The sequence below is a fragment of the Protopterus annectens genome, chromosome 8.part1, assembly GCF_019279795.1.
Source record: "Protopterus annectens isolate FY-2018-M chromosome 8.part1, PAN1.0, whole genome shotgun sequence".
In the NCBI taxonomy this organism is placed as follows: domain Eukaryota; kingdom Metazoa; phylum Chordata; order Ceratodontiformes; family Protopteridae; genus Protopterus; species Protopterus annectens.
Window position 1 is genome coordinate 420,528,150 of NC_056742.1, and position 14,437 is coordinate 420,542,586.

Here is a 14,437-nt window from a genome sequence, read left to right on the forward strand (position 1 = left end):
TTGGTACTTGTGACTTTGGAACCAGTTCTTCCCCAGGAGTGTGTAATCTTGGTTCTGACAGAACCTTCCAACTTGATACATTTAATATTGGATCCAATACACTTGACTCAAAGACCATCAAGTCAAGAGGGTTGTGGGACTTGACATCTCAACACCAGGCTTTCAGCCTCATCCTCAGATCCAACATGTAAGGCTCCCTTTATGGTGTTGGAGACTTCAACTTTCAAGGTTTCAGCAGCACACCCTTCCCTGAGACCTTTCACTCCCTCAGCTTTTGGGATGTTATCAGTGTGCCTCACTTCTTCTGGGAAGTAGGTGTAGGCAGCAGATGGGGGCTGCTGAGATCCAGCAGATGTGAGATCGACAATTAATGAATATGGGAATGATTATCACTTTTACTCCAAGTGCTGCTGTATTCCAGTAGCAGTTTAACAAATATTTAACTACTGGGGCCACCCTTGGTGCACTCTATTTGCCTCCCCAAGTGAGCTAACACCATGTGCAATAGCTTCTTTGCCTTGATCCCTGCAAAGGGACAATCCCTCAGAGATGGCCTAGTCAGGCAGTGACACCCCAGGCTTCTTTATGCTTATTCCCTTCTTCCCCTAATAGACAGATTTTTGCAGAAATCTATCAAATGCAAAGCCACAGTAATCCTCATTGTTCCTTAGTGGCCCAACCAAATTTGTTTTCCTCTGCTAAGGCCTTACCTTCAGAAACCTTTTTGGCTCGTGGATCCCAAGATGGATCTACTGTCTCACCCATCTGGATTGCCTCACTTACACCTACACAACCACAAGTTAAGCACCTGGTATGTTCAGTTCTTATGATGACCAATGAACCTTTCTTATCAGAAGGTGCTGTCCGCATCTTTTCTGCATCAGAGAAGAACTATACACACAATTTTACTGTAGGAAATGGAAGTGTTTCTCTAATTTTGGCAGCAGGCTAGGGGAAAGACCCTCTTACTACTTCTATTCCTGAAATTCTTTTTTTTTCCTTTCACATATTTGATTCCGTTTCAAGTTTTTCAACCATTAAGGGGCAGTTAGCTGTGTTCTTGAATTTTCGTAATGAATTGGACTTACAATCCTTTGCTTCTCACAGCTATGTAGAGCTTTACTTAAAGGAGGCTTTCTGCTCGTTTACTTGTTCAAAGAACCAATACCTCCATGGGACCTTAATTTTGTCCATGAGGCATTGATAAGATCTCCCTTTATGCTAGCATCTTTCACTTTATTGAAGTTTCTCTCCTGGAAGATTCTCAAGTACCAGTCATTTCTGCCAGGTGAGTATCAGAGTTGCAGGGACTTTCTTCTCCTTACCTAGTCTTCCTTATGCTCAGAGTCTTCCTGTGCAGAGATCGATCCTTTGTTCTGAAGGTGACATTCAAAACAAAACTGAACAACCTATCCACCTCCAGTGAAAAGGAATACATCTTCCACACCTTGAATTTTCATAGACAACTGATATTTTATCTGTACAAAACTAAACATTTAGAAAGAATTCTCAGCTAATTGTTTCCTTTGGTTGCAAAGTTTCCAAAGTAAGTACCTCTATCCAGGTAGTTTTCTAAATGCATTTCCTTTGTTTATTCAGTGCATTATTTTCTCTTACCCTGCAGGTCCAGTGCTTGTTGTACAAGGTCTGTTGACACTTCTACTGACTTTTTTAGAAACTCATCAGTTTGTGAAATCTGCTGTGCATCAGCCTAGTGTACTTTGCATTCTTTTGCAAAGCAGTATAACGTGCACATCATTTAGAGGTCTAGGTCTTCATTTGGAGCTACCGTCCTCAATGGTTACCTGTCGTGGTGTCACCTGGGCAGCTTGTAGCTGGGGAGTCTGACCCATCAACGTCAATCTGGAGAGCTAGGATGAACCAGGACACAGTAGTATGTACTTAACTGATCCTATCATCTATATCCATCCAAAAGACATCCTTCCCTCCATCTCCCTTACAAATTGTCATTCCTGAAGGACTGTGTATGCTCTGCTCCAGTACATTTATCATGGGCCATTCTATTGTTTGCTAGCAAACTCAGTTTCAACTAGTTTCACCCAGAGGTGCATTATGGGAAGAGAAAAATTAAAGAAGATTAAGGCTGGAACACAAGTTTTGCTGGCTTAGATTCGACAAGCAGCACAAAGTCCCATCAGTCGTATCGGATAGACATGGGTGAAAGGATCCAATGTTATGGAAAATACATAACTACCATTTATTCATCATTTTTTTCTTTTTTTGCCTTGGGTTGTGTATATCTTTAGGACTGGAGTTCTTCTGCCATAGCACGACCCCCTCTATGCATCCCAGCTACCACCCAGTCTGTTTATTTTTGTAAAACTTCACCTAGGTGTTTGACCGAGTCCAGTTTGGGCATCACTAGATTCTCCTTTAATTGTTGATGATGGGTTTGCAGCAGGAAGATGAGCAAGCAGGAGAGCTGCCACTGCTGCTTGGCTTGTCAGTTTTAGTTTGTTGGTTTTGTGACCATATGTTTCCCTGCACATGCCAAGTAGAGTCCAGGTGGCTGGTGTACATTGGACCTGCAGTCAGGTGTTCGAGCTTGGTTGCCTGGTTCATAGTCAGGATTTATTCCTGTATGCCAGTGGAACTGGTAGGTTATTGATCAAATAAAATGGATAAGTTTGTAGTTTGTGCTTTGGTACCTAATTATCAGCACATGGCAACAGAACACTCCATTAAGACCACTCTTAAAGAAGTTCTTCATTTAAGGTCACCAGAAAGATGATTCTCTCCTTTGACATTTGATTTGGATTCTGTGCTGTGGAAGCTAACTTTATCTTCCTTTGAACCATGAAAATTGAAAGGGGGAAATGGGGGGGGGGGTGTACCGGTTCAGGGAACTGAAGTGGGCACCAGATGAACTAAGTAGGGTCTGTTTTGCAAATTGGTTTTTTTTTTTTTTTTTTTTTTTTTTTTTGAACTGCTGAACTGTGGACTTATTTGAAGGAAATTTGGTGTTTGGTATGCTTATTTGTTGCTTAGTGCGATACATTGGACAATGCACAAACTTTTCATATTCTATGAATGCCAAATTTTGTCAGCTTGCTTCATCAGATTGTATTATTGCTGGCTCGAGTTTGTTTTTGTGTATTTTATAAATGTTTCTTCTTCTTGGGTGGGTGGTACTTTTTCTGTGAGTCTTCAGTTAGAGTTAGTATCACTTCATTTTATGTAGCACTGATCATTAAGGTTACGTTACTGTTTTCATATACTTCAGTTTTGTGTAATGAGTTCTTGGGGAATAAGCACTGTAGTAAACAAGACGTTGAAACTGTTAGATGAGAATTTTTCCCTGTACTGTATCTTTACTTTTCTTAGTATAATTATGAAAGTATATGATGCATCATGATCGGTTTGATTTGTGCACTTGCAGCATGTATGCTATTCCAAAATATAGCTGGTAATTAGTTTATATATTTAATACAACAATCTATGTTTTATCCACTGCCTTCTGACCTCTACACAAAGTTGAGTTCTTTAACTCAAAATGCAGTTCAATTTCTTACCAGAGAATAATACTACAAATATTGTTTTGATGTCATCCATGATAAAAAAAATACAGAAAAGCAAAATTGTCGATTTCACTCTTCACAGATTTGTGCACAGCCATAATCCATATATTTTTCTTCTGTCTCTATCCTCATGGTCAGCCTGGTCAGCTTTTCTAGTTCATAATAACACCTAGGTATATTGCTCTTTTAATTCTTTATTTTCTTTGTGCAACTCTCCAAGAGCATTTGCATGTGAATTCAGAGCTTTAACCATTGCTGCAGCTCTTTTATCCTCCTTGCAATATAATTGCAAAATTTAGAAGTCACCATTTCTGTACATCTTTCAAATACATGATAAGTGTTTCCAAGATTCTTTGTCTAACACCTCAACTGCTAATTCACTCCAGAGGCTCACACCATGTACCTCCTACAAAGGCAATTTCCACATTTTATTTAGGCATTTCTGATTACTGCACCAACTTTTCTTCTTTAGTTGACTTCTTCAACTTCTTTTGAGCACCAGGCATCAATAATGTTACTATCCAAATAAACTTCACAAAAATGTTGCTGTCCCTTTCGTCCACTGTCAAAGTCAGCTGCTCTTTTTTGGCCAGTCCACTCAACCTTTAAGTCCAACTCCCCACCCAATGAACTCATCTGCACTCCATATGAGGGCTCACCTTACACATTTTTCTTCGCTCAGAGGAGGCATGGGGTCAAGTGTTGGGAGTACAGTCATCATCCATAGGGCCGTAGTGTTTTTTGTAGTGTATATCCACTCTCCTTTATTGCCTAGCATTTTTTTTTGTATGCTACAGCTGACTGGACTTGGAAAACTATGACATGCAACTCCTTCCCCGGAGCCTAAGAGGCATATGCACTGTGCCTTTTACCCTGTCCCCCTGCTTGGCATCCATTTCTGTTTGAGCTCTGGCTTGTGCTAGAACTCCACTAAAAAAACATCAGCATGACCCCCCCCCCATCCCAGGATAGTATTGCCCCATCCTCCCTGTTAGCTCCATCAGGTACTCAAGCTGCTAACCAGACTCTAGTTGCCGGAGTCATAATCAGGGCTTTATCTGTCGACAACAGTAAAGTGTTGGAATCAGCTGCAATACCTGGCTTCTTTAAAAACAAACAAACAAAAAAAAACCACGCAAGAGCGGAAAGTGACCAGGGAATGTATCTAAATTCTGCTGTGTCATCGCTGGAAGTCTTATTTTTTAATTTATCATCATAAAACTAGGGAGAACACAAGTTTGAAGTAAAATTAAAAAAAACCTTCCATTTATTTGACTAAGCATTTGTCCTGGGAAGCATCTGCAAGTTAGAACTGTACAGTAAGAAATCCCCCTTTGCAAGACAGTAACTCAAGGCTGTCTCAATCTGCTGTTCTGCAGAAGCATATGTAAACCATATCTCTATAGCAAGAAACCTATTTCTGTGTCAGGCAATTATTCCAAATTGCTTTAGTCTGCAGCTGTAGAGAAGCATCCATAAACTAATACTGCATTAAGAAATCCATTTCCCAGTCAAGCAATAACTCAAAGTAGTCGAACTTTGAGAAGGATCAAAATAAATCCAATATGTACATCATAAGGAGGAGTGCAGCAGGAAATCATACATATGATTTGGAAAAAGTCGTAGACAGACAGTGCTCTTTTGGCCAGATAGTTTCAGCAGTCAGGTATCCTTTTGGGTATGTGATTATAGTCCTGTGGCATGACTGTGAAAATGTAACACACTGTAAGAATGAACAGCTTTCATACTCTGCATTGTAGCAGTGCATTGAGTTGAGTGCCTTGCGGTGCCGTTCTTCTCTCCCTTTTTCCACATTGTAGTTCAGCATTATTTGGAGTTGGTATATACAAGTTGGGGGTGGGAGGGGCCAAATCCTCCCCATTACCCCTCCTACATAAAAAAAAAAAAACTTTTGAGTGTTTTGCATTTTGTAAGTTATACTTTTTGGAACTGAATTTTTAAAAAAAGTGCAACTTGTACTTTTGTTCCTTGATGGAACTTAGGTAAACTATGTACAACACGTCTTTTTCTGTTTTTTTGCTTACTAACCAAAATGTTTGCTGCTGTTAGTTTTGTCACGTGGACAATTCCTTGTTATCTGATTTGAGTCATCATTGTTCACTGTCTCTTAATTATAATTTCTTTGAAAAAGTGACCGCTTTTTGGTTGTTTTGACATTAATAAATTGCACATATACCTGTGTTTTCCATTTTTATATTTGTATCAGTTGCTCTTAATCCATCTCATTTTCTTTATAATTCATTTGTAATTACTCTTTCAGTCTTTGATACCCAAATTGTCATTATACCTCTCAACTTCTTAGAGCAAGAAATCTGGGCAAAACCATAAATAACAGGAACGGAGGCTTAAAAATAGGGACAACTTTTAAATAATTGCTCTTACAAACTTAGAAGGTTGATAGAATATCAGGTTTTGTATTAGCATGAATTTTCTGAAAGGTAGAAAGTCTGTATCTCAAATGTCTCTCATTATTTTCTGACTTCACTCCTCAAAGGTTTGCCAATGTTTTGCTGGAAAACCACAATTTTATGAGAAACAAACCAAAAATAAGAGGCAAAAATCTGGACAGTCTGTGAAAATCTGTACAGTTGAAAGGTATGAGTCATGTTCAGGGTTAAAGGAGAGCTGGAACTTATGCAGGCACTTGAATATAAAGCAGGGGAGTAATCTTGGATGGGATGTCAGTCTGTCCCAGATTTTTAAATTACACAGTCAAATAAAATAAAGTAACTAGTCTGGAAGAATTAATGGTACAACTTATGTTCTCTAAATCATATGAAAATCAGTTTGGGGCATCTCTTCTGTTTCTGTTTTGTCATGCATTTTCATTCTCACTTTAAAACATGATTTGCAATTGCAATACAGTGGCTATTTTTGTAGTTAAAATTAAATAATCTCAATTTAGTCTAACAGTATATGGCATTTACTTACAAACTGTATGAGGGATACTTAGTCGACTATAGTACTCTCCAAAATGCCAGTACTTGAGAAGTACACACACACACACACACACACACACACACACACACACACACACACACACACGCACACGCACGCACACACACGCACACACACACACATAATGTTTTTATAAGCAGCTCCTGTTTTTTTGTTAATAATATTGTTTTTCTTTTCTGTCTTTTTTTTTATAGCCTGTTTTCATTCAGCTCTGTTCTAGACACAGTTCTTCTCAGGCCTAGAGGAAAAAATGATGTTGAATATTATACAGAAACTCAGGACCTTTTAAGAACTGAAATTGTAAATCCCCTCAGAATGTAAGTATATAAGTAAAGATTCTTGAAGTTTCTCTTGCTACCTTGGTCTGTACTGTGTTTTTTAAGCAAATTGTTTTGTTTTGAGTAAATTAATAGATTTTGTTTTCATTTTTATAAACATCCATTTGTAAATATAGCTCAACTGTACTTGTAAAAATTGCTGTGTGGTTGGGTCTTGTTTGTCTTCATGAAGCACACCTCAGCAAAGCTCAGCCTGTTGATCTTACTAATTCACCTTTCTGTCAGACTGCTATGATGAGTAAACATTCTCTAGCAGCGTTTTTGCAGGGAACTCTGCCCTCTGTACCCTGCCATTATGGGAGGGGGGAGGGGGTCTGCCCCATATCCATGATATTTAAATACATGTCTAAGGCGAGTCCAACTCACAGAAAAGGCAAATCACTTAATGCCTTTTCCTCCCAAGTTAATATGGTGTCAGGCACTGTGCATTTAGAAGTCAGGGTTTTGGATATAGGGAATTTCTGGGCAAAAAAAAAGTGCTGAGTTCTGCATAAGTTAACAGTATTATGATGGCCTATGGGGTTGACAAAGTGTCTGGTATACTAAGTGCTATACAGTTTACGTCCTTAAGAACCATTGAACTGATTTAGCTAAATGAAAATGTACTATATTGAGTAAATAAAGTAATTTTTTTTCTGCAAAGCATATAGATAGATGTTCTTCATTCTCAATGCAGTAACCTATTAGTTGTGTTCTGCAAAGGATACAGCAAGTGGCTGGTTTCCAAAAGCCTCCATCACCTCCCACACCGTCGTCGTGGCTATTTAGAGGCTAAGATGATTTTAGAGGGAACTATATAAATAGAGTGACTAAAAACCTTTAGTACTTTCCTGCCAACTTGTGCATATGGAGCAATAAGGCTTCTCAGGAGCAGTAGTTGTCCTGAAACATCCTTTCAAACAGGTAATACCCCTTTGGGGAACTTTTCCACACTATATTTTATGATTTTTCTATATTTATAGAATTCCTAGGGATAAAGAAGGTAAACTGCTGGACAGGCTGGGTAAGGATATTTTTTTGTGGCTAGGCTTAAAATGATATGCAGACCAGTTGCCTAATACTTACATAAGTACCTGTGGACCTAAGAGATTCTTTTCTTTTACTTTAGCTTTTAAAATTCTTAACTACCATGGCTGTATGTGAAAGTTTATGCTGAGATCTGCCAATAGTCTCAGAGAATTGTCTGCTTCTCAGCCTCCTGTAGGTAGGTCTTAATTGAATCAGATTGTTGCTAACTTGTCTCACATTTTTAATCATGCCTCAAAAAGTATGCATGATTGCAGTAATACTTGTTTCCAGTTCTTCTGCTTCAGCTACAGTCTTAAAGTGATTTATCTGGATATGTAGTCAAAAGTTTTCAGTTGATTGAAAGTCAGAATTTTTCAATTTCCTCTGTATAGGAGGGTTTAATTGGGCCTTCTGCTTTGCAGGTCCTCAAACAATGGGATGAAGGAGGTGAAGTAATGCAGGAAGGTTTCGAGGATGTTTCAATTCACTAGGTTCCTTCCCTTCAAGTCCTCTGCTCCCTTTAAAAGAGAAAACAAATAAGTGGTGCCTCCTGCTAAAAGACAGTCAGATATCTAAGAAGAAATGGCAGGAGGGAAATAATGACAACCCAAAAAGGGAGTTTTTTTTCCAAAAAAGGGTCAAGTGTCCTCCTGAGAAAAACTATGTCAGAAACCAGCTCACCTTTCCTCCTTCTCCTGCCCCAGCATCTCTTCCTGTTTCACAGAATCTGACTCTAAATTTTCCATTTTGGCATCTGACAAATGGGTTTTGAAGGTTATTTAGGATGATTTCTGTTGTCAATGGATAGAAGAAGCCTAGAATTGTTTCCTCAAGTGCTCTAACAAATTTTAGATGCAGGTGTCTTAGATTATGTCACTGCAGATCAATTAGGAAAGAGATTTTATTCCAGAATGTTTCTGGCTCTAAAGAAGGAGCACTCTTAGAGACCAGTTTTGGATTGTTTTGTCTCAATCTTTTCGCAAAGATTCCAGAATTCAAGATGTTGACCTCCAAACAGTGTTATCTCTGATTCCAGATCAGAGTCATATGGTAACTTTAGATCTCAAAGGTGCTTACAGTCACATTCCACTAGCAGACAACTTCAAGAGATTTCTAAGATTTAATGTGTTTGGGTCACATTATCAATTCTCTGCATTACCATTTGGGCTGTCCAGTCCACCAAGAGTGTTTATAAAGTGTCTAACTTCAGCGGTGGCCCACTGCAGAATGTAAGGTATCTATATTTTCCTATTTAGATGGCAACTTACTTATTTGTGCAGAGTCTTTCTGTCCTTTTTCACCAGTCTAAAGCTACTACCAGAATATTTTTTCAGGATACTAGGCCTCATGGTTTCCATGATTCTCATGACTCCCTTTGTCAGGCTACATCTGAGAAAGATTCAGTGGAACCTGAAAAACATGTGGGTCCAACATTCTAATTTTCTGGAGTTTCAGATTCCAGTCTTTGGCTTTATCAAGTCAGAAATGCATTAGTGGAGGGATCAGTTAAATATTGATTATAAAATTTTCATGTCTATCCTGGCCAAAAGACTAAAGAATATATTACCCAATCTAATACACTTTGATCAAGCTGGCTTTATCTTGCATAGAAAAGTGCACAACAATATTATTAAGATGCTATCTCTAATAGACATTGCAAACAAAACCAAGAAACAATTAACTGTTATTAGTCTGGATATTGATAAGGCGTTCAATTCCCTTAGTTAGTCATACTTACAAAAAATCTTTAAAGAATTTAACTTTACTTCAGATTTCACTAAACTGATATTAAGTATTTATAGTGATTCTAAAGCATTTGTTAAGATTGGTTCATGTTATCATCCCCAGTAAAAATTCATAAGGGAACTAGACAAGGTTGCCCTCTATCCCCATTATTTTTCACTTTATCAGTGGAACCTTTTGCTTCATTTATTAGAAATAACCCAAATATCAACGGATTTCAAGTTAATGAGGGATACTGTCCAAAAGTTCAGCTTTTTGCTGACAATATTCTACTAACATCCAGTGACATAGAAGGCTCTTTACAACATATCATGAATGCATAACTCTATTTGGAAAAATCTCAGGGCTTAGTTTTAATCAAAATAAAACCAAAACACTTTTAATCAATAAGAAAATAAATAGCAATTTGCAAAAATACAATACATTCAACTGAGAAAATGGTAAGATAGATTATCTAGGAATAAGTATTAAGAATAAGCGGAATGAGACTATTGAATTTAATGTCACTAAACTGGTAGCTATAATCAGTGACTTGACTAAAAAGTGGAACAAAATGTTTCTCACCATGGAAGACAGACTTACATTAATAAAAATGATTATTTTGTCCAATATTTTATTTTACATACAATCATTGATTCTAGATTCTAGATTCCCTATTACTAACTTTTCTATGGTTCCCAAAGAAACCAAGAATAGCCTATAAATGACATGTTAGAGCCTGGGACAGTAATGGGGTTGGCTTTCCCAACATAGAATTATATTCCAAATCTTTTATTATTAACGTAATACTACACTGGATTTCATCCATATACACTTCTAGCTGGAAACAACTACATGAAATACATATAACTTCCTCTGAGAATTCAGAAACCCAGTTTAAGGAAACCTTTGGAACTAACAAAATATTTTGGCTACTCAGTGAATATTGCTTATATAATAAGAAATGTAGCCACTTCTTACATGGTAGAAACCAAATATTTTATATTTTAAAAAATATAATCCACAACAATTATAGTTTAAAGAACACCTTTTTAATTACATTTCCCATACCTTATACACCAGATTGCCTAGATACCTTCAATATCAATAAGATGTGGAATCCTAAAGAGAATAATCTAAAGTTTTGGCACCAGTTTATAGACAGTAAGAACATCCAACCAATGAACTTTCTCTTAGCCAGATATAATGTCTGTCAAGATAATTGGCTCTTATTTCAATCCTTAAGACAGTTAGTTGAAAATAAAGTGAGTGTGTCAATAAATTTGGAAACTGATATTATACCAAGATCGATACAGTTATTCATATGGTGTAGCTCGATGAACATTGAACATAAATTAAGCATATCACCTGTATATAAAATCATACAAGAAGACTTGATTAGTTTTGACCAAGCTTTTTGGAATTACTCCATAAAGATTAATGGTGAACCTTTATCTAATGATAATAAGAAACAGTTATTAAATTCAATAAAAAATACGTCATCATCTTTATATTGGAGACTATATATACCTGGCGATTTATTCATAGAAGCTTTTACACTCCATACAGAATTGATCGTATAACTAAGAGTAATGAAAGCAAATGCTAGAAGTGTGGTGATATTCTTGAAGCCAACTGGGTTCATATGTTCATCGAATGTAGAACTCACACACAATACTGGAGTGATTTTAGACATTTCACAAAAGCCCTGTGGTCTGATAACTGTCAAATTACTTGCTCTTTGATATTATTCAATGTCCCTACCCCAAGTGTAATTCCTAGACATCAGTTACCTGTTTTTTGGTTAATTCTAGATATTGCTCGAAAAATAATTACATTGAACTGGAAAAATAAGCAAGATCTTATGTTTAATGAGTTTATTTCAATAGCAAAATCTGTATGTAAAAAAGAAATGCAAACTATTTATCAGAGATCCTCAAATGTAACACACAAAAGACTAGCTTGCCAAAAATTGGGGAGATTGTTAGATAAATATTGATTACCTTTCTTGGATAAAACAAATGTTTATAATGGATGTTTGTGTATAGTGTAAATAGTTTTGTTTTGTATTGTTTATTTTTAATACTTTATGTCCATGTTTATTAACAAAATTTAATAAAAATGTTTTTGGGAAAAAAAAGATGACTTATACTCCAGATTTTTCCTCTTCTCCACCCACCCCAACATAATCTGTGTTAATCAATTCCTCATATTTTGCTTGGGGAGCAGCTTCAATGTGGGTAAAACTGCAAGGGCTGTGGGAAAGTTCAGACAGATTGAAGCACATCAATATCAAATAAATATTGAATGTAATTCCTGACATAAAGCTTCTGCATCATCGTTTGGTACCAGGTCTTCTCCAGATCATTAAAGTGATGTGGTATATAAACAGAGGGGCATTGAGTCATGTCCTCTGTTCTGGCTGGTAATGATAGCTTGAGAGTTCACTCTACTGAACTCCTTAACTCTTCAGGCTTCTTACATATCATAGTGGCAGACAAGCTGGGCAGGTGCTGGGTAGATCCTCAAGAGTGGAAGCTCAATGAAGAGGTCTTTCAGGAGTTGATCCAGATGTGGGGAACACCTAAAGTAGACAAGTTCACTTTCTTTCAAAACAGAGAACTAAAAAGATTATGTTTCAGGACTCCTTGCAAGCAGTCCTGGAAAATAGATGGTCTTGCATTCCTCTTTTTGGGTATGTTCCCATATGCATTTCTACCCTTTCCAATGATTATCAGCCTGATTCTGAAGATTTAGAAAGACTCTCCAACAATCATTGTGGTGACTCCCTTATGGCTGACCCAGGCAAAATTGGTTCTCCCTTCTTATGAAGTTGGTCATGGGCTATTACTGTTAGCTTCCTCACAGAATAGATCTATTCGCAGAAGACAAGGGGAGTGTGATACACCCTGGCATCAAACAACTTCAGATGACTGCATGGATGATTCAATTTTGATAGCTTTTAGACACCTCTTTCATGAGGAACTTGGATCAGGTTTGAAGGAGGCAAAAAATGCAGCTACTAGAAAATCATGCATTAGCAAATGGAAAAGATTTCCTTTGGTGATTAGTCAATGACCAGAAGGATCCATCAGCATTTTTGTACCAATGGTGCTTAAATATTTGCATGAGTTACTATCCTCTGGCCTCTGTTATTCCTCCATAAAGGTACATCTTGTAGCCATTTCAGCATGTCTACCCAGGAATCCCCCTTTCTTCTCTGTTAATTGTCAAACAGTTTTTAAAGGGTTTTATACCTGAGATCTCCTTGTAGACAGGTTCCTCCTCCTAGGGATCTCAATTTTGTGGTAGAAAAACTGATTGTTACCATCTGAACCTGCTAGTCATGCTAACTGAAGGGACTGATGGCTTATTTCACAGAAAACTTCTTTCTGATTGCTCTGACATCTGCAAAAAGAGTATTTGAGTTGCAAGCTCTCGTGGTTGGAGAATTCTGTTTTTTCATAAAGACAGGGTGACTCTATGCACAACCACCTCTTTCATGCCCATGGTTGTTTCAGAGTTAATGTTGAATTAGGCCATCAGTCTCACTGTTTTCTATCCAGATCCAAAAAACAAGGGAGGAAATATTTTTGCCCACTCTGGATGTGCATAGGCAATTTAGGTACTATCTTGACGGACGTAAGTCCATTACAAAAGCTAACCAGCTGTTTATTTCCTATTGTGGTACTAAGAAATATCAACCCATGTATAAACTGATTATTTCCAGGTGGTTGACTTCTGCTTTGTGTTTTCTTACTCTCACCATGGAAAATCCACTCCAGTTAGTGTTAAGGCACATTGTACTTAAGTCTTAGCTTCTGTAATGCCATACTGGGAGGAGATGGACTGTAGAAGCATTGTAGAGGCAGCAACTTGTTCCTTCATCTGTACATATACAAAGCACTACAATCTAGATTCTTTTTCCATCCAGAGCAGGCTTTGCTAGGACCTTTCTCTATGAGTGCCTGGAGCCTTATGCTTCCTCCTTCCAGGCTGTAAAAGCAGTGGTCGTCTACCTGTAGGCTACTGCCGGAAGGGAGAATGTTGAACATAATAGAGATGCGTAAGTTGGAATTACCCATGACAGTAGATGTTTGAATTCTTCACTACTGCAGTAGCAGCACCCACCCACTATCCCCCTTCTGTATATAGTTATTGTGGTATACAGTGTTAGATATTGTTGTTTGTATATTGGTTTGTTAAGGATGAATTACCCATTTTTTGTTTAGGGGCAAGAAAGCCTGGAAGATTTTTAGTCACTCTGGCTGTTTATTTAGCTCCCTTCAAAAAGTAATAACCTATAAGCAGCCAGAGTGACAGTGTAGAATGGGATGTAAGGTTTTGGAAGCTGAATGGTTGTTGTAGCCTTGGCAGGATACAATTCACAGGCTACTGCAGCAGTGAAGAATTGGAACTGTTATGGGTAAGTGCAACTTACACAACTTTACCATCAGAGTGTGGTCCTAATAACATACTCGATCAAGGTCATGAACACTTTTGTTATGAAATTTCATCAGAGATTAGAATTGGTGCCTACATACACTGTTTTTGCACATATTCAGTACATATTATTATTATAGTGAAGTGAGCCCTTGTATAGCTGCTAATTGTGTTTAGGAAGTGCCAATCTAACAGTAAATCCTAATCCTTTTTTTACCCTCCATGTCTACCTTTACTCTTAGATGAAAATTTCACTAGCTGTACTGTATTCACTAAGAAAACCAGCACTGCTGTCTTTAATGCATTCCTTTACGTATTGCTAAGTATGTGAAGCTCCCATGTAAAGTCAGCTTGCTAGGAATTTTCTTTATTTCTTCTTGCTGGTTTTAAACATTTCACATCCTGCTG

At 37.5% G+C, this 14,437-nt stretch overlaps 1 protein-coding gene across 1 annotated transcript in view; it reads left to right on the forward strand.

Annotated features, from left to right (window-relative positions):
• Window positions 1–14,437, forward strand: part of CYLD (CYLD lysine 63 deubiquitinase) — a 1,495,154-nt gene that overhangs the window by 1,065,923 nt on the left and 414,794 nt on the right. Inside the window, exon 16 of the mRNA XM_044081615.1 lies at window positions 6,713–6,835. Within this exon, the coding sequence (XP_043937550.1) occupies window positions 6,713–6,835 (123 nt within the window). The remainder of the gene's footprint in view (window positions 1–6,712; window positions 6,836–14,437) is intronic.